We start from the raw sequence: 24,817 nt of genomic DNA on the forward strand, positions 1-24,817 counted from the left end.
TGACAAAAGGGTTAAAATTCTATCATAATAAAAAAATAATAAAACATATACAAATAACAGGTATTAAAGAAACATTGCTTATTTGTTGATTTTAATGAAACATACAAGTAAAATACAGTGCATTCATTTTCTTTCAGCTTAGTCTCTTTATTCATCAGGGGTCGCCACAGCGGAATGAACCGCCAACTCATTTAGCAAATGTTTCACACAGAGGATGCCCTTCCAGTTGCAATCCAGCACTGGGAAACATCCATACCCCCACAAACACGGGGAAAACATGCAAACTCCACACAGAAATGCCAAATGACCCAGTCGAGACTCGAACCAGCGACCTCGCTGTGGTGACAGAGCAAACCACTGAGCCACAGTGTCAAGTGCCACTCATTTTCGTCCGCAGCTGAAACAAGCTTTCCCTCAGTTTCCATAGATACAGCATCGAGCCGCATTTCTTCCTTTACGTGTTTCTCTTTAAATCATTCGTGTAGAAACGTTTAGTTTAAGGAGTTCCGCTTTCTCGAGAGCAGACGTGTTAAACAAACATAGACATTACATTGTTCAAGTAATAACATAAGCACGAACTATTCATTATGCTAGACAATTTGGTCGGTTTTGATTCACTGTTTGATTAAATATGGGACTCGTCAAATCATAATGTTTCTGTCAGGGCTAAAAAGAGTGAGGCAAACACACACTGAAAGCAGTGCAGCATGGACTGGCGAAGCAAACGCTCATGACAGCTCGTTAAAAAGTGGAGAAATCGTTTAATGTTCGGTTAGTCAGCTCGACAGTTCTCTTGTTATATACTTTCATACGGTATAAATGCGTATTATATATTTTTAAAAAGTGTTGTATGATGTTTTGGTAGTTATAACGTGACAGAGACTACATTCATGTTCAACGACCGTTTAATGTAATGTTTAAATGTATGTATTTATATTTAAACCTATTTATTGTTAGCTAGTCAGGTAATATTGAGGTAAAGTTCGTTTTATATTCGCACATTTGTTCGGTAACAACTTGTGACACGCTCCTTATATTATTTACTATGGTACTTTCAATATTCGGACTGAAATTACATGTAACTAGGCATGACTTCAAAACAACATTAGCAGCGCTATTTAACTGACTGTGAGCAATGTTTACTTCGATAGTTATTGGCTGCTAAAATGATTAGCCTATTTAGCATTAGCAAAGAATACCACTGAAATTATATTATTACGAAGAAAGTCTGAATGTGCGAATATAAAACCAACTTTACCTCTATTCAGGTAATAAAAATATTATATTTGTCGATATGAAAGCATGTATGTTATAGATACAAAGCTAAATAAACAACTAGATGCCCTGCACTTTCTTGATTATGTTTTGAGCTAGTACTTGATAATTTATTTACATTTTCTCTTCACGTTCTGCAGGATTATGGCAGATTATAACGCTCCACAAAAAGACTGGTACTTAATACTTGGAGCCTGTCCAACAGATGACTTACAAGTGCTGAAACAGAAGTATCAGAAACTTGTCCTCATGGTAGGTGTTCAGCAAGTATTATAATTATAGATCAAGACTTTTTAAACCAGAAGACATATCATATTAGGTTAGTTGCAAAAGTTATCATAATGCTTTGATTGATTTAGAAAACAAAACAAAACAATATTGTGTATAGAAAGCAGTGGTGGACAGAGTACTGAAAAGTCATACTTATGTAAAAGTACCATTACTTGATTAAATTCTAGTGCAAGTAGAGTAAAAGTTTCTGTTGTAAATATTACTCAAACTATAAGTACAAAGTAGCCCTTTTAAAAGTAGAGTAGTAAGTATTACATTTTTAAAAGCTGATGCATTTACATGTAATTTATGGATGTGTGTAAACGCAATATTCTGTAGTGCATTTAGCGATTGCCTAGCAGGCACACAACATCAGACGTTAAAGGTGCAGTAGGTGATCTTCCACAATGCTAAGAGCTTAGCATAAATCTCTGAATCACAGTCCCTACTCTGCCATCTAGAGCCACGCCTCCTTAAACACGAGCTCAGCAAAAGAACCCTCTCTCATGTGTTAAAAACGACTTGTGCTTGTCCGGCGGCGTACAATCCAAACTGACTTGCTATTTCAGAGCAAATAGTCAGAGTTGCATGGTAAAAAATATAGGGAGAGACTAGGCGGAATAGCGGTATTTACTTGTGTTTTGTTGTTAAACTAATTAAAATCTACATCATCAAAGGTCCCTTATGAAACTGAAAATAGTCTTATCAATCTTTGATCGGAAGATTTTAGTGGCTGAACAACACTTCTGGTGAAGCAGTGGCGCAGTAGGTAGTGCTGTTGCCTCACAGCAAGAAGGTCGCTGGTTCGATCCTCAGCTCAGTTGGTGTTTTTGTGTGGAGTTTGCATGTTCTCCCTGCGTTTGTGTGGGTTTCCTCCTGGTGCACCGGTTTCCCCCACAGTCCAAAGACATGTGGTACAGGTGAATTGGGTTGGTTAACCCTCAGGGGTCGAAGACCGCGTATACGCGTTTTGACCTGTGGTGGCATCAAACTGCTGAAATGAACTTAAATAACACTTTCAGTTTTGATCGTACAGATAAGATCAATACATCAATTGAATCTGTTATGTGTCTACTTTTTGTTGTGTACACTCACAACAACAACAAACGTGTGTGCTTTTGCAAAATAAGGAAAACAAACAGTGTAGGCATTCTGTCTTTTCTCTCTTCGTGAACTGCTTTTCAGAAATGTGTCAGTAAAATAAACTAAAACTCCGTGAATACAAAACGCACACAGATGAGACATGCATTTCTAGAAAGCTTAAAGTGTCTACTTTCAAACGCAGCTATGCATGTTGAAAACAAACATTGCTTGATAAAGTAATCGGTATAAAACCAATGCTATGTCTAGTTTCTCAGTCTGATCTCATTAGTTTTAATGCAACCACGCCTACGAGGCATTGTTATTACAAGCGTCTGTAGACGCGAGCAGACTGTGGTCAGAAAAACACGTCACTAAAATGAAAGGAAACTCGGCAAATAGTCAACAAAGATGATGATTATGACATCTATATAAAGCTTGATATTCTACTTTTGCATTAACCAATTCAAGTTGAAAACAAATGATCTCCTTTTATGTAATCCGTATAAAAGTAAGGACTCCTATATTGCCTCATTACAGCAGCGTGGTCCCGCCTCTCAGTAAGCGCGCTTCATGTGTAAATCCAGATGTAAAAACAACGGAGGTAAAGGACCAGTGGCAAAGAGAGCTAAAGTAGACAAGAAGTACTCCGGGTTTGCTCAGTAATGAAAGTAATGTTGCTCTGTGTCATTCCGACAAACTATTAGATGAAGATGTAGCCTTCAACTTCACAAAATGTTTAAAAATGCTACAAAAGTGGACCAAGTAATCTTGCGTCTGTGAGTCTCCGCTGATGTCAAAAAGAAGGCCAGTTGTTACAATGAAATACTGCCTTTTTCCTGCACTGCTCCCCATCACAGGACACCTGTCTGCAGGGTCACATTTCTAAGTGTCCTTTGTAAGTTTATTCTTTAAATAATTACTGTGAATACCGAATGAGAGGATGATCACTTGCGCCAAAAGCTGCTGTGATGCACGGGACTGTTTAAAAGATTTTATTATCGCACATGGTGTGTTTTTCACCCGCTTTCTTTTGCTCGCAGTAATTTTTGTTAATATGGATTAATTATCATTCTTTAAAATAACATTGCTCTAATATGAGATTACCAAAACTAACTCAGAATCTTATTATTATAATTCAAACTTTGCATATACTATTCCATATATTATAATGTATTGTTTTTTTAACCAATTTAAGATGTTTGACAATGTTAAAATAATATGTTTTTGACTTATGGCATGTTTTTGACTTAATAACCTATTTTTAGACATAGTGTTAAATAAAAATTTACACAGTACACTTTATAGAATGTACTGACTCTCACAGGTGTATCTTCAGTTATTTTGTGTGATTAATATATTTTAAATAAACTGCAAACAAAAAAGTAAATAAACTTTCCTCTGATTCCTTCTTGAAACTCTTCCCTCCTAGTCACATACTTTTCTGATGGCTCATTATGCAGCTCATTATGCAGGTCTTTGTCTTCTCAGGTGTGACTCACTGCATAGTAATGATAGTTCACACCTTCCCGCATAAACCAATTTCACTCAAAAAGTGACTTAGAAATTTAAATTCATTATATTGTTTTCTGTGAGCAAGTGAACAAGATGATTCTCACATAATTTTGAAGCAAAAACACTAGACTACCAGATCCAGTTATCAAAAGTCTTGTGCACAAATGTTCTCTGTGTGTTTCATGTCCTTGTTTCAGTGACTTCAAAATTTTAGTTTTTCACTAACCACGCATAAACGTTTCTTTCTCAAAAACACAAACACATACGAACATGCTGCTTAGGTATTATTGTAGCCCAACTTGTGCAGTTTACAGTGTTATCACACTTTAGCCATTTATATGTTTTTAAAATACTGAAAACAACACAAATGTCAGTGCATGTCAAAACTTCTCCAGAGCCCCAAAACACCCTTAGACCCCAGAGGGTTAAATTGTCCGTAGTGTATGAGTGTGTTTATGAGTGTTTGTGGATATTTCCCAGAGATGGGTTGTGGCTGGAAGGGCATTCGCTGTGTAAAAAGTGCTGGATAAGTTGGCAGTTCATTCTGCTGTGGCGAAACCGGATTAATAAAGGGATTAAGCCGACAAGAAAATAAATGAATGAAATGAGTTTTAAAACAGAACATTACCTGTCTAAGAGAAATCCTTCAGTCATTGTGTCATCCTTTCTCCATCGTGCAAAGGTAACTCTAATACAGATTTAGGTTTTTAAAATTTTTGATTTAGCATGTTTTTACCGATCACTCTCTCTCGTGAACGCGCGTCAGTTGACGGAGCTGCGTACAAACGGCTGCACAGTTGTTCAAATCTGCATTTGCTGATAGACAGATTAGGCTACTTATCAGAATTATGAGAGATGTCGGTCCGACTCTATTTAATTGGATGAACATTTTTAGTTTTATGCCTTACCCAAAATATAAAAATACACATAAATACATTTAGATCACTTACTTTAATCATTACTATTAGACTGTGAAGAGACTTTCAACCAGCACAACAAAAAATGCTTCTGAAGACAATTACCTACTGCACCTTTAATATTAGGTTAGATTTATTACATGATTTCAGATGACCAAAATTCAATTTCTAGCCAGTGTCTAAGGAGAACATTATTTTGATCACCAATAACAACGCCAAATGACATTGATATTTGCTTGATTTTTAGCTTGTGTTTGGAAAGTGACCGTATTAAATCATGTTGATTTCAAAAGCTGACATTTATTAGTCAGGTATGGCAACCAAAATCCAAATTCTGATAGATGTCATATTGGTAATGTCCACACAACATCAAGCTGTAACCACATTAGATGTTGATATTTGGTTGATTTTAGGTTGGTTGACATTAACGTCGACCTGACCTTGAGTTCTGATGTCAAACAGATTTTTACTCACAAACAAAACACAACATCTAACAACATTAAGGTACAGTGCCAATCTAATGTCAAGTTGACGTCTTGTGCCTGCTGGTTATTTAAGCCATTTTGGTCATCATACAATAAACATCCGTCATCTTCTCATCAGTGACATGAATCTAAACAGTCTCTGGGTCAATGCGTCTAAGGATTTTGGACATATTCTTGAACATTTTTAATGCTTCCAAACTGTTTGCTGCAACTATAAAGGACCCATGTTTTGAGGTAGTTCATTATGACGTGATTTACCTTCTTTGTGCGATTTGATTGCAATCACAGGTCAGATTTTACCAACCCCCATTCATTCATTTTCTTGTTGGCTTGGTCCCTTTATTAATCCGTGGTCGCCACAGCGGAATGAACCGCCAACTTATGCAGCAAGTTTTTACACAGCGGATGCCCTTCCAGCCGCAACCCATATCTCTGAAACATCCATACACACATTTACACACACACACTCATACACTACGGACAATTTAGCTTACCCAATTCACCTGTACCGCATGTCTTTGGACTGTGGGGGAAACCGGAGCACCCGGAGGAAACCCACGTGAAGGCAGGGAGAACATGCAAACTCCACACAAACTCCAAACTGAGCCGAGATTCGAGCCAGCGACCTTCTTGCTGTGAGGCGACAGCACTACCTACTGCGCCACTGCCTCGCCCCCCCAACCCCCATAAATAAACTAGTGACTGCAGGTGGAAGGAAAGTAGTGGAGTTATATGGTTTTGCAAGAAATAAATATGTAGGTTTCATAATTTTGGACTGTTTTTGAGCAGTCATCATGAGTTCAAATGTAATCAAATTCACATAAATTTAAGAGTATACGTTTAATGTAATTACATTTCATGAGGTCAGTTCTAATAATAATTGGTTTTATTTACACTTCATATAATGATGTAATCAGTCGATCGAATACTAATAAAATATATTATTGCATTATATATTTTTTTGTTTATGTGTTACTTCAAATATCTAAGATTTTTTTTCTTTAACCTGTTAGCCAACACCAAACATGGGTATGTACACCTACCTAAAGTAAAATAGCAGTTGTTGATCCCAGTGAGCTACAAACAAAAATTAGGTATCATTGGAAAGAAGACATTTTGAGCTTTACTATCTAGAGCCTTGAAAAAAACTTTATACATTATGAAGTAATGAGAATGAAAAATTGTACTGTTCAATATTTGTTTTTTCATATACAAAATGACCCCCCCCCCCACCTAAAAAACCCAAAACTTTATGGCTGCTTCATAAAATACCAGTCCTTCAGAATGTTAGAGTACAGATTTAAAGTTTTTTAATGAAGATTCAAATATTCCTGCAATACTAATGATCAGTCTGTAGGCCTTCAAATTGTCTTATTTACCTAATTCACTTAAATTATTGCCACTAATAAATGGGATCATTAGAATTACAATGATATAATGCTTTTTAATATTCTGACTTGGATTATACATTTTATTAATAATTGAGCATCAGTAATATTTTATGCAAATCAGTATATTAGAATTATTTCTTATGCTGTTTATGAACAAAAAAAAAAAAGGAAATTTAAATAGTTATAACATATTAATGATCCATTAATTATTTATTTTTTGGTTAATTTATATATTGGTTAATCTCTTCCAAGATAATATTTAATTTACATAATAGAGACTAACAAGCAGCTTTGATACTTCTAATATCGTAAATTAATTAGATTTTTTATTATTATTGATATGCTTAGGTTTTTTATTTTATTTTTATTTTTTAGAAAATGTTGCTCATTGGAGTCAAAGAGACTAAGAGCTACTGCCATAATAAATGCTTAATACACAATAAATTCTGCATATCTACTGAGCCCAGAAAGATAAAATGCATAGCGAGATCAAGATTATGCAGATCGTTCTTGATTCTCTCGACAAAGTTCCCTCCAAGGGCAAATTGTTCTTGCTAAATACGAGCTCGGGGAAACATACGCACAATTAATCAATGGCATCAGTATTTCTCATTAATGCACATTGCAGGTTGACTTATTGCAGTCAAGTTATACTTAAGCTGATTTGTTTAATCCCAAACCCATTTTGATTACAGCAATCACATAACACCAGTCGATCAATCAGGATGTGCGCCGTGCAATTTGTTGAATCAGTTTGAGGGCCACTGTCCAATGCCTTATGCAATATACAGCTGAGAAGTGATTGGTAATGACAGTCACATTGTTTTATAAAAAGACAAAATCAGATAAAAAACAGTTTCTTATTAAATTTCTCAGAAATTAAAGCCAGTTTTGTAGCATTATAACCAAATAGTCATTTACAAAGTAATTTATGTGAATCTTTATGCTTTTTTTGTCAATTGTCATATTTTAAAGAATTTTTCAAATCACACACACACATATACTAAATGTGTGAGATGTAATAAAGAATGAGACACATTTTATACTTGATCTTGTAATCATAGTAACATTCATTTATAACTGATTGTTGTAAAGCACCTCAAGTTTATGAAGCCAAAAGAATCATAAAATACGCTTTTATAAATGAATGTTCTTCAGCTAAATTATATTCTTTCTGATAAGCAGTTTCTCTTAAAGAGTCAATACTACTAAAAGGGTTTGAATGTTAACAATATTATATTGCGTTATTTCATTTACCCCCAGTTTCTTTTTTAATTCTGATAAATGCACAAAGAAAGATTCAAAATAGACTTGAATTTAAATGGTTAATATAATTTAATTTACATACCTTATTATAAATTGCTTATTTTTAATAAAAATCACTACATTTTCAATAGTCAATAAGCTATTTAACAAAATATTTTGCATTTGTTGCATTGTACGTTAAAAAAAAAAGTTTTTTGATACTTATACATCTTTAGAGAACGAAAAAGAAGACATCTGAACATCCAAAATGACATGAACACAAAGTGTGTAACTTTTGTTGAAATCCTGTCTGTTTAAAAAATAATGAATAATAATAATTTTACAATCTCTACCAGCAAAACATGGACACGAATGAGTTAAAGAGCTAAAACAACCCAAAAACCTGTAATACTGAGGATTACAGTCTGCATTCACATCATTGCCATCTTCATTGACTCAGAGATCAGTCTGGCAGTAGGTGGCAGTAGTGTGATGGCAGTAGCCTTTATGCCCTGTGTCTCTCCGCTGAAGCACAGAGAGCGGCTGGCACACGAAGCCCAGCAGAGGCTGTGGCAGTGCTCCCTTCACAGCCTTGGAGAGATGATGATGTATTGTTAGAGCTGGCGAGTGCTCCAAATTGCCCAGCCCTTTATATTGTGTTCTTGCTCTCCAAGCTCCATTAGCCCCAGTAAATGAATATTTTACAATGCGTGCAAAGAGACAGCAATTAAAGCGTGTAACTCCAGAGGGGCAGGAGGACGGACCGCTCTAACTGAGCTCCAGCCTCTAGTTGTGTTATGTATTTATAACATTTACCTGAGCTGCGCCGAGTGGAAGTTGTAGAGTGACATTATTGAAAGATGTGAGATTACCAGCCTCATGTTTGTAATGTTGAGTCTGCAATAAAAACAAACAAACATTTTTTTTTGCTCGTTCAAACTACTTATTTAATATGAGCTGAAACAACACATATCTTGAGATTTCATTGTGTCCACTTCATTTTTTATGTTTAATCCACATAATTTTTTTTTTTTTGATTGGTACAAGTTATCTTAATTGAGACACCTTTTACAGTGTTAATGCATAATGAAATGATTTTTAGGAGATGGTTACCTAAGCATTTACCTTCAAATGTGTTTAGAGGATGATTTAATATTATAGAGTTTACACAAGTGTATAAAAAAACATTTAATTACAAATAATTACAGAATAAATATTTATGTAATAATAATTACAAAAGAATCAACAAGTAATATGTTAATTTAAGCGTGTAGTGTTGAAATAGAAAGACAAATATTTTCCTGAAAAATAAATTTAATGTGTAAACAAGTATTAAAGCATCTAAATGCAAATATTAAGCAATAAATATAAAATAAGCATGAAAAATAATCAGATTTTTATTTTAAAACTGTGCACAGATTTTAAAAGAATTATATGCAGCATAAAATAAACATATTATACAGTAGTCAACTTTCAAAATGTGAATCAAAAATGTTTTTCAGAATTCCTAGGACAAGAATGGGTGTTCTTCAATAGTTTTAGGACAACTTTGATGAAATTTGATGATACACTTCAAATGTTGACTGCTGTACTACTGTTTCTTTTTGTATGCAGCATTCATTCATTTTCTCTTCGGCTTAGTCCCTTTAATAATCTGGGGTCACCACAGCGGAATGAACAGCAAACTTATCTACACACATACACCATGGACAATTTTTGATACCCAATTGACCTATACCGCATGTCTTTAGACTTGTGGGCAAAACCGGAGCACCTGAAGGAAACCCACGTGAACACGGGGAGAACATGCAAACTCCACACAGAAATGCCACCCACCCAGCCGAGGCTTGAATCAGCGACCTTCTTGCTATGAGGCAATCATGCTACCCACTACGCCACTGTCACTCATGTATGTAGTATATATTTTGATAATATAATAAAATGAAAAAATGAGCTTAATAAGATTGTTTTTAACTGTTTAAAATAGCAGAAAAGACTTTAATAGCTGTACGAAAATAGATTTATTTTAGTATTATTTATTAGTTTATAGTTATAATGATAATATTTATATTTATTAGTTGTATTATTATAAAGTAATAATTTTTTGTTGAGCAATACATTTGCATATTAGAATGATTTCTAATTTAGCTTTGTTTTAGGAAGAACTGAGTTCAATGAAAAGAACTCTAATGATATTTTCAATATTAAATATTGAATGTTTTTATCAAATTTTAGTCATTTAAAATGCTGAAGAAATATAATTAACCCCAGCTTGTAAACCATAGTCTTTGTGTTTAGTTATTATCCATAATATTATGTAATAAATCAAACATTAATCATGCATGATACAAACACATTTAAGAAATTAAACCTGTATATACAAAAAAACTAAACAAAAACGCATGTTGATTTAAAGAAAAATTTTTTTTCTACATTCAGCCCAGCGTTTCCTCATCTTTTCATCAGACACTCAATCAGACACTCAGTTACGACAGACTTGAAACCCGGTTCACAGGGACTGTCTATTTGACAAAAGGCTACCCAGTGAGATGTTTGTGGAGCAGCGGTATGTGCTTGCCAGGGCTAAGCTGCACTTCACACCTGTGGTCCTGACTCCTCAAGCTCACCTACAAAGAGTAGAGGGAAGCAAAACCCTATCTCCGATTGCGCCACTGGGGAGAGAGTCTAATTCGCTGGCAGAATCTGGCGTCCTGCTGGAGGTAACAGAGAAATTGTGCTGCCAAGCTTGCTCGACCATTCTCAAGGTTCAGAAACAGAGCTGCTTTTCTGTTTCTGTGCTGCTGGCTGAGAATAGATATAAACATATTGCATTGGGGGAAAAGTGAGGGTTCAGATTGCCACACCACAGAAACAAAAGCAGGGGGCGTAATGTAGTTTCGTTCAAAGATTTTGCGTAAGGAAGTTTTACTAAATAGGTTATTATTGTACCTAAAAACACCTAAACATAATGATGTGCTATTATATAGGCTTTTTTGTTGGTCAGAATATTGGTCAGAATATCTGTGTTGTAAAAGTTAAATAATATGCTTAAAGTTTAAAGGGTTATGTAGTTTATTTAAGCACTTTAAGTCTGGTGGGACGTTTACATGTCACTTTCAACTAAAAAATTTCATTTGTAATGTATTTTGGCTGTTTATTTATACAACGACAGCTATACATGATACATGATACATGATAATGGGGTCATTATTTGGGCCACTCAGAATCCGTAGATTTTTAGCCCATGATTGAATTTATTTACTTATGCAAATATATGTAAATATATATTTATTCACTTTGTATAATAATTTTCAGGATTATCTATCTAGATTTTGCGAACATGACTTTTTCTGCAATGTGGAAGTAAACTATTTTCTGCGATTGTTTTACAACTTCTAATTCGTTTTAATCTGCCTTTCCACTGCACACGACAAACGACAAGCAACAGATCGGAAGTCGTTCATTTCCAGTGGAAAATTCTTATGCAGAAAATTCGGATCCGATTTGAGCTGTGGATCCATTAAAATATTTGAACTATTGCGACTTGACCATATGCGACCAGTCGACCAGATGTGATGTATTTCAGGGTTGTCCAAGCAAGTCCATGCACGTGAGATAAGAACTAGTGGTTTTCCGTAATTTTTTTTTTATTATAAAAAAGTCTATATTAAAAAAAATTATAATAATTTTTTATTCAAAAAATGAGTAATAAAAAGTTATATTATTTTTAATATTGTCTCCACATTCCCTTCAAAATTTACAGCAGTCAATAATACGTATTCTTTCATTCATTCATTCATTCAACCATGGTGAACTCACAGAGAATATAGGCTTTTGCTTTTGCACATTTTTATTTCGGACACGACCATGAGAACCAGATTACTATGGTGCACGACAAAACTGAATATTATGTGCGGCTGTCACAAGGGGGTGTATTCCGACAGTCACGTCCGATTGTCGTGTGCAGTGAAAAGGCAGCTTCAAACTAGGAATGATAAATAAAAGTAAACGGTTGAACTACTTTCCCTACAAACAGATCTGTTTATAAAAGTACATAAAAAACTTATTGTAAAAAAATTAAAAAGTACACATTTACAAGGACGCATTCTGCTTTCGCAGTCTCCCGAGTTTGTTCCTCCAAGGTAACTTGGCAAGAACGGACTCCACTAGAACATGTGTCCATTCTCAGTGTTCTTGGAGTAGAGAAACAGCCATAGTTTTAATTTAGTGACATCGCCATCTACGGACTTGGCATGCAAAATACAGCATTTCCTCTCAAAGTGCAAATTTTTTAAAAAACTGAGACCATTCTGAACATAATGCAAATTCCAAATCATGGTTTTGTTGGCTTTTAGTCTATAGGTATGCGCAAGTACTTGCTTTTTAATTTTTAGTACCATCGTCATTTCGTAGTGCCCTTATTTTTATATTTTATATAAGAGGCATCATATAATATAATATTTAATAGTGATGTTTCCAGTTCTATTCTAAATAGCTTTGCTGATTTAAAGTTTCACTTACGACTTTGCTTTAGCTGTTTAACTCTGGTCATTCTCTGATCCTCTGATCTGAAGCGTCCTAAACACAAATCGATTTAATCCTCTTAGCTGGTATCCTGTGCAGTTCCTAATCTTAATGTCTTCTTTACTCTGGTACTTTTAATTAAACAGAGATTTGACTGCAGAGGGATGTTTTTCCCGCATTTTACCACCTTGGAATCTGTAATATCGGCGTGTGAATGCGCTTGTGCTAGAATGAACATGTCCACAAAAGCCTTTCATCATTTGGACGGTCATAATGAACAATTCACATCAGAATGTTGAAGGATCTTCCCTCTTTTTCATATTCGAGAGTGGGTTGTGAGGCTGTGTCCTCTTTCAATCGCACTGTGAAAGCGCCAAGAAATTGTTAATGATTCTCTCAATCAGGAAGTTAATTTTTGGCTTGTTGCTGCAGTTGCTTTTCTGTCCCTCTTCTCATCGCATTCTGACCGCCTATTAACAAAGTGAAAACAACAACAAAAACACAAACAGAGGAGGGGGGGATGAACAGGAAACAACGGAGAACGGGCACCCTTAAATTTTAATTAGTTTTAAACGTAATTGCTTGAAATGATTAGTTGAATTCAGTCTTCCTGTTACTTAAAATTAAAAATATAATCGCTGTGGACAGTAATTGGCTTGCCCCGGATTGTCGTTTATTGTAGCCCAGTGTCACCCCATGCATCATTACCCGACTTTGGCGGCAGTGCAGCTTCTGAACTATAACGACCATACAGAAACACAAACACACACACATGCAATGCTCTGCTCGTCTGTGCCAGAGCATAATCAGAGTCTGGTTGAATGCCTGCTCGAAAGGATCTAAGTTGTTTTCCGTTTGCCCCTTTCAACCTTGCTCTTCTCCAGTGGGCAAATGAAGAGCCCCGCGGCTTGACTGACCCTCGACCCTCACTAATCGATAGCCACAGCCCACTGTCCATAGATTCCTCAAGGAGAAGAATAGTTCTGTACTTCGTAAGAATCCTTCCAGGCCGGAAGGGACTGTCAAAGTAACCCCTAAAGCTCACTTTAGGGAGGCTGCATTAGTCTTCTGGGTAAAACTATATATTTTGGTGAAGCAGTGAGTTTATGGTAGGATCTGTCATATTTTAGGAGATCATGTTAGTGTTTTTAGCTGGAGGAAGAAGTCGGCCTTTACCCTTCTAACTGTCTACTCTGACCAGTTTTGTTATTGAGAAGACATATCTGTCCTAACTGATATATATATTTAGTTTTGTTTGTTTTTTGCACCATTGTCTATTTTAGTGTCCATGGTTTGCCTTCTATAGTAAGTTGGCCAAAGGCACAGCTAATCCATCAGCGAATTGCCTGTGAACATTTTTAAGTCAAGAAATGTCATCTTGTTTACATAGTTTTTTAAAATTTCTACCTTTTGTATCCTGTTGTGATTCAATGAAACATAATTGTCCAATTGTAAATAATAAAATGTCATTGGTTCTCATTTCTGCCAATCTCATCTCTGTGCATTCTGATTGGCAGTTTCACCCAGACAAGCAGAGGCCAGACGTTTCAGAAGAGGAAGCGGAGCAGCACCTGCAGCGATTCATTGACATCGACCAAGCTTGGAAGATCTTAAGTAATGAGGAGAGCAGGAACGAGTACAATTTGCAGTTACGGGGTATGTTCCTACTTAAAAGATGGTCACAGTTTTTTGTTGGTTGAAAGAGCTCATGGTTTTCCAACAGTTCTGAATAGATACATTAATAAAATAACAAATAATTTACTAAAAGTTAAAAACTGTTTGCCCCCATACTGATTTAATTTTTTTTGCATGTTTCTCACACTTTAATGTTTCTGATCATCAAACAAATTTAAAGGGACACAAAACACCAAAACACATTTTTGTGCTGTTGACAGTCGTATATGTGTCCCACACTGCTAAAAACACTATTAGGACACACGTTTCACTAAAAGGTGAAAATTGGTTGTTTTTGCGTTATTTCGAGCAAATTCGTACTTCCCGTTTGAAACTAATTTTTAAAGCTGCGTCACGGCCATGAGATCTTAACGCGAGTGCCTTATTACGTCTCTGAGTGTGCTGTATTCATTCATTCATGAGTAAAATTTGGTTCAAACCAATCAGCGCGCTCTATTGTGTATGCGGTGCAACTTCATTAATATGCATGATAGCTTCAAAGACTGTTCTAACCTGAAACAGTGTTCAGACAGCAGAGAGACGACACTTTGTGTTGCTAAAACAAGTGGTAAAGGAAGAAGAATTGTTTGGAGATACAGGTCGTCAGTGTTACTTTTATAATGTGCTGCAACGAAGGTTTTGTTTTCATTTTCCAGCTATGAGAGCGCAACTAGACTCACGTGTGAATCGGTGCACAAGACACACGGCAGAAATATGTTTGTACGGAACATTTTTTTACTCGAGAGCTTCTGGCATCTGGAAATTGTAAAATCCGGATTTGCTGCTCGTCTCCTTTTAATAAAGACGCGGCTCCAGTTGGCGTTGATAGTCCAGTCTCTACATACAAGTGTGTGTGCGATCAGTGCCCTTTCTTTGTTTATTCAGATTGCAAAGTTATAGTTCATATCGTCAGCAGTACTCTTTCAGTGTTTAAAGACAGACCTTAGTCAAAATAATTTTTAAGTTACTTAATTATCAGTACGTTAATATCACTACAATATTATGGGCTAAAAGATAAGCAAACTAATACCGACCGTCGTGTTGAATTTTCGCCACATTTTGTGATAGGATAGTCTACACACACACGGCTTATGACCTACCGAGTGCATCTGAGTTACCGAGAAATGCAGAGGTTTTTTCTCTTGTACGACATGCGGTATCTAACATTTCACTGTTATTAAACACAGTCACTGTCTTTCTCCCCTGCGCCTGTGTGTTTGTTTTTCCTCAGTGAAAATCAGCGTGTGCCCAAATGGAAATTCACATTTTTATTCAAATCCCTCCCTCTTTTCCCTCCCCCGACACTCCCATCCAAACAGAGCTAGACACACCCACTTTCCTGACTTTTTCCAAACTAGAGGTGTGAAAACACTCTGCTGAAACGGGTGTTTCATGGCCCTTTAAACATTAGTTAAAGATAACACAAGACATCGTGCAGTTTTGAAATTACCGTTCAAAACTCCCCCCAATAAAACATTTTTGACACCTGATTACTGCCACACGTTCACAATAAATAAATTCGCTTAAGACCGGACTGAAAAAAGAAAGTAGACCAAAAGATCCTCAAAAGCTAGACATCATGCTAAGATCCAAAGAAATTCAAAAAAGCAAATGAGGAGAAAGAAAATAATTAAGATCTACCAGTGTGGAAAATGTTATAAAGTATGGCTGCATTATTTTGAAAAAAAAAAAAACTGACATTGCAAGATTTTGTTTTTTGCAATATATATTGCAATATGTATTTAATTATTTCACCAGATGACCTGAATCCGTCAATTTGGAAAGAACTCATAATTTTATATTGATTGGGATGATTTCATAGGCCAGATAATATTTATAATTCATATTTTATTTTGTTTTATTACATTTTTGGGGGGTTAGTCTAACTGTTTTTGACTATAAGTTGAATAATCAAATGTAAGCAAATAAAACGGCATAGTCTTCATAAAAGTCAAATAAAGTTTAATACAATACATTTTCATCGTCTATAATTTTTTTGAACACAAATTATTTAAATGGACTTGAAATCTTGGCAGTCATACGCCTTAAAAACAAAACAAACATCACTTTTTTTACTCTAGTAAGGTTAAACTTCACAATCTCTCAAAAATGTGGTTCTTGGTCAGCTATAATTCCACTCAAATTGCCTGAGTGATAAATAAACTTAAGCTGAACTTGACATTGCAGATCCTCTGATGTGACTATTGTGAATGATCACATTGCTATATCGATGCCAAACAATGTTCTGTGCAGCCCTATTATGAATCCATTTTGAAAGCTTTGGGACTGTACTGAACCACAGTGAGAGCCATTACAACTGGCAAAAACATGGAACAGTGGAGAACCCTGCCAGGGGTGGCTAGCGGACCAAAATTACCCCGAGAGTGCTGCGCCAACCCATTCAAAAGACCCCATAACAACATCCAAGGTTCTGCAGGTCTCACTTGCCTCAGTTAAGACAAGTGTTTATGACTCTGCTATAAAAAATGGAGTTCCAATACGAAAACCACTGCTGAGCAAAAGAGCATAAAAGCATATCTCAGTTTTGTCAGAAAACATCTTGATAATCCCCTAGACTTTTGGGGAAATACTTTGTGGATGACCAAAAATTCAACTTTTTGGAAGGTGTGTGCAATTATGTGTGCCATAAAATGAATACTGCATTTCAGAAAAAAACATCATACCAACATTATATGTGTTGGTGGTAGTGTGATGGTCTGGGGCTGTTTTACTGCTTCACAACCTGAAGACTTGCTGTTATAAATGAAATAATGAATTCTGCTGTGTACAAAAATATCCTAAAGTATAATGTCCGGCCAACTGTTAGTGACCAAAGCAAACTTGGGTTCTGCAGCAGGACAATGATCCAAAGCACACCAGCAAGTCTTGAGTGAAAGTCAAGACTTTTGATTGGCCTAGTCAAAGTTCTGACCTGAATCTAATTGAGATGCTGTGAGATGAAAGACTCATTGAAAGTAATCAAAAATGCTTGATTTATTACTTGTGTGGAGTTGAAGTTTTTTCATAACAATAACATATCAACTGCTTTCTCTGGGTCAAATGCCGATTTGAATGTATAATGACTGATCACTCTTGTCAAAGGTTTAATAGACATGCAAATTTGGTCATTTATGAATAAAATTGTTTGTGTTTAAATGGATAATTCACCCCAAAAAAGTATTTAGTCATCCTTAAGTGGTTATAAATCTTTATGGGTTTCTTTCTTCTGAAGATATTTTGGAGAAAGTTAAAACCTGTAAATATTGACTTCCATAGGTGGAGAAATCAATACTATAGCAGTCAATGACTAGAGGTTGCTATCTTTTGTCAAAATATCTTCTTTTGTGTTCAACAGAAAAAATAACTCTGAAAAGTTTGGATTAAAAAAATAAAACTTTTGGGGTAAGCTTTCATTTTAATAGACATTGTGATCTTTTAATGATTATCTGTGCAGCGTCAATAGCATTTTTATTCAGTAGATATAAAATCTTATAAATCCCTACTGCTTTACAAAGTCGAGTATTTAAAGGTGCCATATAATGCATTGGTTTAATAAGTTAAATTGTTCTCCGATATCTACCGCACATACATGTATAGACAGTTTATGGCTTTAGGCAGTCTACATGTGTTTGTTGAAACATATGCATCAAATTCCACAATAAACACATAAAAAAATAGATGTAACTTAAAACACCTTATGCCTCTTCGAAGTAAAGAAGAATAAATGTGTAATCTGTAAATCTTGCATTTTGCTTTTTGAAGTGGTTTTGAACATGCCTCGTGCTGTCGTTGCCCAGTAATGCATGGTAAACAAATTGGGGCTGGTTTTTCAAAATATGAGTCCCACATTTATAGTAAGTGAAATATACGCCTTAAACAACTAAGGGAGGAAAATGATCACTGTTGTCTTACTAGAAAACGTTTGGCTTATCAAACGCAGCCTGAGGCATGCATATTAATGATTTCAGCATTTTTTTATGATCTCAGAGCAGCATATGAGTTGGTCTGCTTTTGATGACATCAGCTGCTCGTCAGATATGGATGAATGACCTAAAGTAGACTTACATGTAAATGATGAGGGATGCATGGCCTGCAAGTCTCATCACAGTTGGTTCTGTCTTCTGATTGGCCTATTGTCCACCAGGGTTTTACACTTTACATGAAGAAACAGTGGTCTCTGAGCCTCACAGTATGCCCATTTCCATATACTGATCTTTTATTATTTTACCATGCCTTGGAATACCCATATTTTCATTATTGGGCACCTTTAAAGCGTCAATGACAAAACTGCAGTACGTACTTCTAACAAATGGAATGTTATTGTCCATATTAGTGTGCATTCTACTGCAGTTTCATTTTAGTTATCTCGTTAGTGATCAATCTTGGTACAAATCAGCGTTTAAAGTAAATTTAAAAGTATGTGAACGCTGTATTTGGAGGAATCATGTTTAGATTTGTTGAATTGAATTTCATAAAGGAATCTCATAAATTCAAGGAGACCACATGATTCTTTGCCCATTAATTTATGAGAAACTAAATGCAGACTGGGAAATTGATGCATTTTTATGGGAATCTGCACTGCCTTACCATTGAACAAAACAGATTTGCTTTTGGTTTTTAAATGGTAGCTAACAGAATGCTCAATAGTTTGAAAACTAATTCCATATGAGCTACTATTGATTTAACTATTGACAACAAATAATATAACTTTCAACCATCTTCAATAGGAAAATTTAATTTAGGAACAGGAACCCTGTATTGACTGCAATTGCTAATTATTAACCTAGCAACACCTTAACAACCATACAGAACAGTCTATTGATGAGTACTACTCTAAAAAATTTATTCAATTCAAATTTATTACATTTGTAAACCAGATTTGTCTCTAACCCTTTGGCAAACTAAACTTGTCTGGAATATTTAAAATACCAAAAAAAAAGCAATGAGAACCGAGCTGTTGTCTTGGGTCTGGACAGATGCTTCCTTACAGAGGATTGTGGGTCGTAGAGGAGGAGGGAAAATAAAGCGAGCGAGCGAGAGGGAATGTAGGTCAGGTCTGTCACACATGGCCAATTCTTACATGAAGTGATAGTCTGCTTCTCTCCTCTCTCGCCTAAGGAAAAAGCTCCCCCTAGCCCTCCATTAGGACCTTCAATAAGTGTACATCCAGGGTCCTGTGCGCCATTAACTGGGGAGCTGTGGCATCGCCTTTGGGGGGGGAACACTTTGCGCAGCTACTTGCTAACGTAGATTGCCACAGCCACAGAATTGACATTTCGAGAGCGTCCACGGAAAAGCCAGGCCTCGGCTGGGCTGCGCACGCAGGACTGGTAGAGTTGACCTCCTCATTTAGATGCAGCGACTTTATTTCCAACATCACACACACTTTGATTTTCAAGTACCAAGTAAATGTTTGCCGTTTGTTACAATAAGAGTTATAAAAAAATAAGAATGTTTTTTTTTTTCTGCAGATAATTTGTTTCAAAAAATATGTGATGCATTTATACTGTATTAGTAACCAAACACCAACCAAAGAACACCCAGCCATAAAAAAATATAGTGTACACATATACAAAAATAAGTGACGATAATAGTATTATTATAATAATAAAATAAGTTTTAAATTTAACTTGATAAAAACCTGCAGAAACCCTGATTAAATATAATATAAATAGTTTATTAAATAATATTATAGTATATATGTATAATAAAAGTATAACATAATTCTAAACATAAATACAATGACATATACATTCCAATAAAAGTGAAAAACATTTTAAAATAAGTCAAACATAATTCACATATTAACACAGTCAACTATCATTAAACACTTCAGTATGATCACTTTATTTGGTGTTACTCAACAGTCAGTCCATTCTGATCCAAAAAACAAAGGAATAAGTCCCAAATCTTGTAAAATAAGATATTTTAATCAAATTTAATAATATGATCATTAAATTATGCATTAGATTAAATGTTTGTCTAAAAATGTTTTTATTTTAGCACAATATTAATGCAAAGCAGAGCTCAGTATTGTCTCAATTGATTTATATTGGATATTTAATTGATTACAACTTAATTTAATTCTATAAAGTCAAATATTTTATTTTAAAAGTATAATGATTATAAAGAAGTGGGTGATTTAATGATGAATAATGATTACATTGACACAATTAAATGTTCTAATTAAAAAAAAAAATCTTTAGTAGCTACATATTTAAATGTATTTTTATTTTACAGAATTTTAAGAGATCATTTGTTAGCCATCATTGATAAAAGTACATAATTATTGGCTTATCAGTATCAGTGCATTATTTTTAGCGCGGGTAATACTTTGGCATAAAAAAATCCTAAAACAGGTCAATTTAAAGAGTCAGTTCACTCAAATGCAAAGTATATTATTAGTTAGTCACCCTCGTGTCATTCCAACCCCCTGAGACCATCTATTATCTTCAGAACTCAAATTAGGAAATGAAGAGCTCTGTCATTCTCCACGCAACAGTCTTGAGATGTTCAAAGTCCCCAAAAGAACCAAAAACATTGTCAACACATGCAATTGGAAACATACAAAGCTCATAAAACAATTGTATGTGGCAAAAAAAAAAAAGATCACCAATGCTTTCCCATCCTGGTCAGGTCATCAGGGTTCACATTCACTATAGGCAGTACAATGTATTGCTATTAGTGCCAGCGGCACAACATGCAGTCATCGTATTGCCAGTAGTAAATGCAAACCAGGTTCTGATGCAGCTGACAAGCGCATAGTCATATGAAGTCATTTTTACAGTTATTATTTTGTCACACACATGTACTTGGAGGTTCATATGATTACGGTTGAACCACCGAAATCATGTGGAATGTTTTGACAGTGTTTTTGGATCCTTTTCTGGAATTTGAATTTGTTTTTGGATTATTGCTATGGAGGATAAGATAGCTCTTGGATTTCATCTAAAATATCTTCATTTGTGCTTTGAAGATTGAAACAACAAGCGTGTGAGTGATTGATAAAAGAATGTTCTTTTTTGAGGGGTGAATAATCTCTTTAATGTACTCGCCCTCATTTTGTTCTAAACATTCATGACATTTTTTCTTCAGTAAAAAAAGTGAAGATGATTTTAGCTCAAAATTACATTTCTGAAGAAGATGCAAACTTAAATATGAGAATACAAAGAGGGAAATATGTATTTAACACGTAACCATTTTTTTCAGAAAACATATTACTGAATTGACTTGACATTTTCCCCAGATGTTGATAACCACCAAATAAATACATATGAAGAGAAAACATGTCTAATTAGGATACAAATTAAATTATGTTTAATAAAATGAAATGCCACAGGATAGAAGTATTGAACATATGAAGAAAGGGAGGTTTTAAAACCCAGACAGCAAGGCCCAGACAGCAGCTTAAATCTCAGAAGTTATTCAGCAACTATCTGCCCTTTCTCAGTGTAAATGAATATTTCCTGCTTCAGTCCAATATCTACATCACCAGGAGGATGACGATGAAACCAGGGTGGACATTTCAGCAAGACAATGATCCACAGCCAAGGAAACTCTCAAGTGGTTTCAGAAAAAGGAACTTAAGCTGTAGAATGGCCCAACCAATCACCTGACTCGAATCCAATAAGAAAAATACAAAATAAAGATCAGATTTGATGGACAGTGATGGAAATAAGTATTCAACACGTCACCTTTTTTTTCAGAAAACATATTTCTAAATTCACAACAAACATGTTTTCTGATAAAATGGTGACTTGTTGAATACTTCTTTCTCCCACTGAATGTAACGAATCATAAACTCCGTTATTCCTATTTTAGATTAAGGGGATGCTCTCATCTCAAGTCCACATAGTCTACTTTAATTATGTTTTGGATTGATTTTGGTCAGCTCAAAGGATACACTAATCCCCATCCAACTTAAGTAGCCTGGCCTGCAGTCATTTACTGGTTACCAAAATGTGTGTCAGTATTGACTAGACACTGTTTGATGTCAAATACTGTGGCCTCTATTTAAAAGGCCATGTCTGATTGGGTTAATCTTTCGCATTTGCAATATGTATGTATGTATATATATAGCATCTATAAATATTCATACACCCTACTTATTAGGAATGTATTCAGTCATGAATATTGATAAGCAGGGTCTAATTTGTGAGATATGAGTAAGAGATTTTTGTTTACTGTCTTAGGAAAAAAATCTGTATGCCTCTCTTCAGTTTACGCATCTCTGATTTAATGACTGAGCAGAAATGCATCAAGGGAAAGCTGTGCATTCAGTACTAGAGGTTATTCTAGGGTACTCTGTATAGCGTGAGGTAGTTTATTGAATTGTTGGGATTTGTAGGATTTGTATTCTTGAGTTGAACTGAGACACATCAGACTGCTAGTGCTAATTTCAAAGACAGAGCTCATTTCATTGTCTCATCCAGTTATTTTTTTTCGTACCTGTTTGGAATGAATGATGAAAATTAATCGCCAGATCTAAAATGGCACCTACTTAGGACATTCCTTTAAACTAATTAAAAGAAAGCATGATAAAACGTTGCACTCAAACCTGTTAATTGCTCATATCTCAGACAGGCTGCCAGAAAGGGACAAGAACCATTACGTGGAAGTGTCACATCTCGAATTCCTTCATTTATTATGAAGAAACGAGATCTAATTTCATTCTCAGGCTCTTGACAATTAATTGTCATATTGCACTTTTTCACACACGCTTGTAGTTTTAAATTCACTTATTAACAGCCTGTAAAGCGGAGCCTTTTGAGATGCCCAGTGCTCTCTGCTTGAATATTCAATGAATATTTTAAGACTACACATTTGTGTGAATTCAGAGCTGCAGTTGGGAGACATGAATGCTTCTTAAGGACACTTTGAATGACCTTAGGCGACTTCGCAGCTTTCCTTTTTGTAAATCTCTCATAAGTGGAACAGCAACCCCACCAATCCTCTGTGATTATTGCTTAAATATTTCAAAGAACAAGGATTGTGCTGGAAACTTTTTGCAGTTGCTTTGAGTCTTCTAGACAGACTGCTGTGAAAGTAGACAAATCCAAAGTGTAATTGAAAGACCTTTGGAGAATATTTAAAAAAAAAAAAAAAAAAAAAAAAAAATATATATATATATATATATATATATATATATATATATATATATATATATATATATATATATATATATATATATATATATATATAAATATTTCTTCTTAACTATTGACCTTATTCTAAAATGCGGAAGTGCGCCTGTTTTCGAGATTGTCTTAGAACTTCCGATTCAGTCGCCTATGGGAGAAATGACTAGGAATAATAAACGGCAAAAAACGGTCAAACTACTTGCTCTACAAACAAATGTTTGCATGACTATACGGACAAAATATAATAATATAATAAGAAAATATCAGTTTGCAGCATCAAGCAGCAGAACATCCTGTTTTTAATATCTAAAAATGAATGGAAGTGAGTGAGACAGGAAGTCTCGTGCAAAAAAGATTCAAATGGCTGCGCCCAATCGTCGGCGGAGAATAAGGTGAATACTATTAGCTTTAATGCATTGCATATTTTAATAAAATACACTGCTAAAATATCTTTTTAGTGTTACTTTACCCTAAAATTAAAACTGCCTTCCTGTTAGTCACCTTCTTGTTGTTCTAATTAATAAGGATACACTAACAGAATGAACAATGTACTTTCTTTTTTGTGTTTGAAAGCTTTCACATAAGACAACTGCATAGTTAAAATAAACCTTTTTACATGGATGCTTTTAAAGCTACTAATATCACCGTAATAGTTCAAAAGTAATAAAAATATTACTGTAGCCAATTATTAAAACATTTTAGGAGCACAACCAGATAATTTAGGGGCACAACTTATTACATCTGTTGTACAGTTATTCACTTTCCCCCCTTAATAATGGTATTATTGAAATTTACAATATTTTACCATTAGCTTAATAATTCCTTACAATTAAATAGCGCTGGACACTCAAAATGCTTGACACATTGGGGGAATCTTCTCATCCACCAGCAGTGTGCAGTTCCAATTGCATGGCACAAAGGCAGCCATATTGTGCCAGACCACACACAAGCTGATTGGTGGAGAGGAGACAAAGTGATGAAGCCAATTATGATATGGGGATGGTTAGGAGGCAAATTGGGCCAGGTTACTGGGGTTAAACTCTTACTTTTTTTCGAAGGACATCCTGGGATTTTCCTGGGAGACCTGGGGGTCAGGAACTTGGTTTAACGTCTCATCTGAAAGACAGCACTCACTAAGCTGTAAAGACCTTTTTCTTAGAACGTAAAATTACTGATTATGCTTTGCTTGTATGCGCAAGGAGAATGCTAAGAACTTCCGGTCGGCAGCTGATGCGTATTTGGACAGCTTTGAAATTATAGTTTTAATCTATTTTACCTGCTTTTATCATCTTTGAATTTAA

General features: G+C 35.1%; 1 protein-coding gene across 5 annotated transcripts in view; it reads left to right on the top strand.

Moving 5' to 3' along the window:
- The first annotated feature begins 677 nt into the window (after positions 1–677).
- Positions 678–24,817, top strand: part of dnajc24 (DnaJ (Hsp40) homolog, subfamily C, member 24) — a 29,567-nt gene continuing 5,427 nt past the window's right edge. Inside the window, exons 1-5 of one of the 5 annotated variants that reach the window (XM_087310510.2) lie at positions 678–923; positions 1,416–1,527; positions 9,930–10,087; positions 10,618–10,898; positions 14,220–14,358. In XM_087310510.2, the coding sequence (XP_087166636.1) occupies positions 10,728–10,898; positions 14,220–14,358 (310 nt within the window). In that variant the 5' untranslated portion in view covers positions 678–923; positions 1,416–1,527; positions 9,930–10,087; positions 10,618–10,727. The remainder of the gene's footprint in view (positions 924–1,415; positions 1,528–9,929; positions 10,088–10,617; positions 10,899–14,219; positions 14,359–24,817) is intronic. The other 4 variants (XM_087310509.2, XM_087310511.2, XM_087310512.2 and 1 more) reach the window with 4 other exon arrangements.

This window comes from Danio rerio, chromosome 25 (assembly GCF_052040795.2).
Source record: "Danio rerio strain M-AB ecotype USA chromosome 25, GRCz13ab, whole genome shotgun sequence".
In the NCBI taxonomy this organism is placed as follows: Eukaryota; Metazoa; Chordata; class Actinopteri; order Cypriniformes; family Danionidae; genus Danio; species Danio rerio.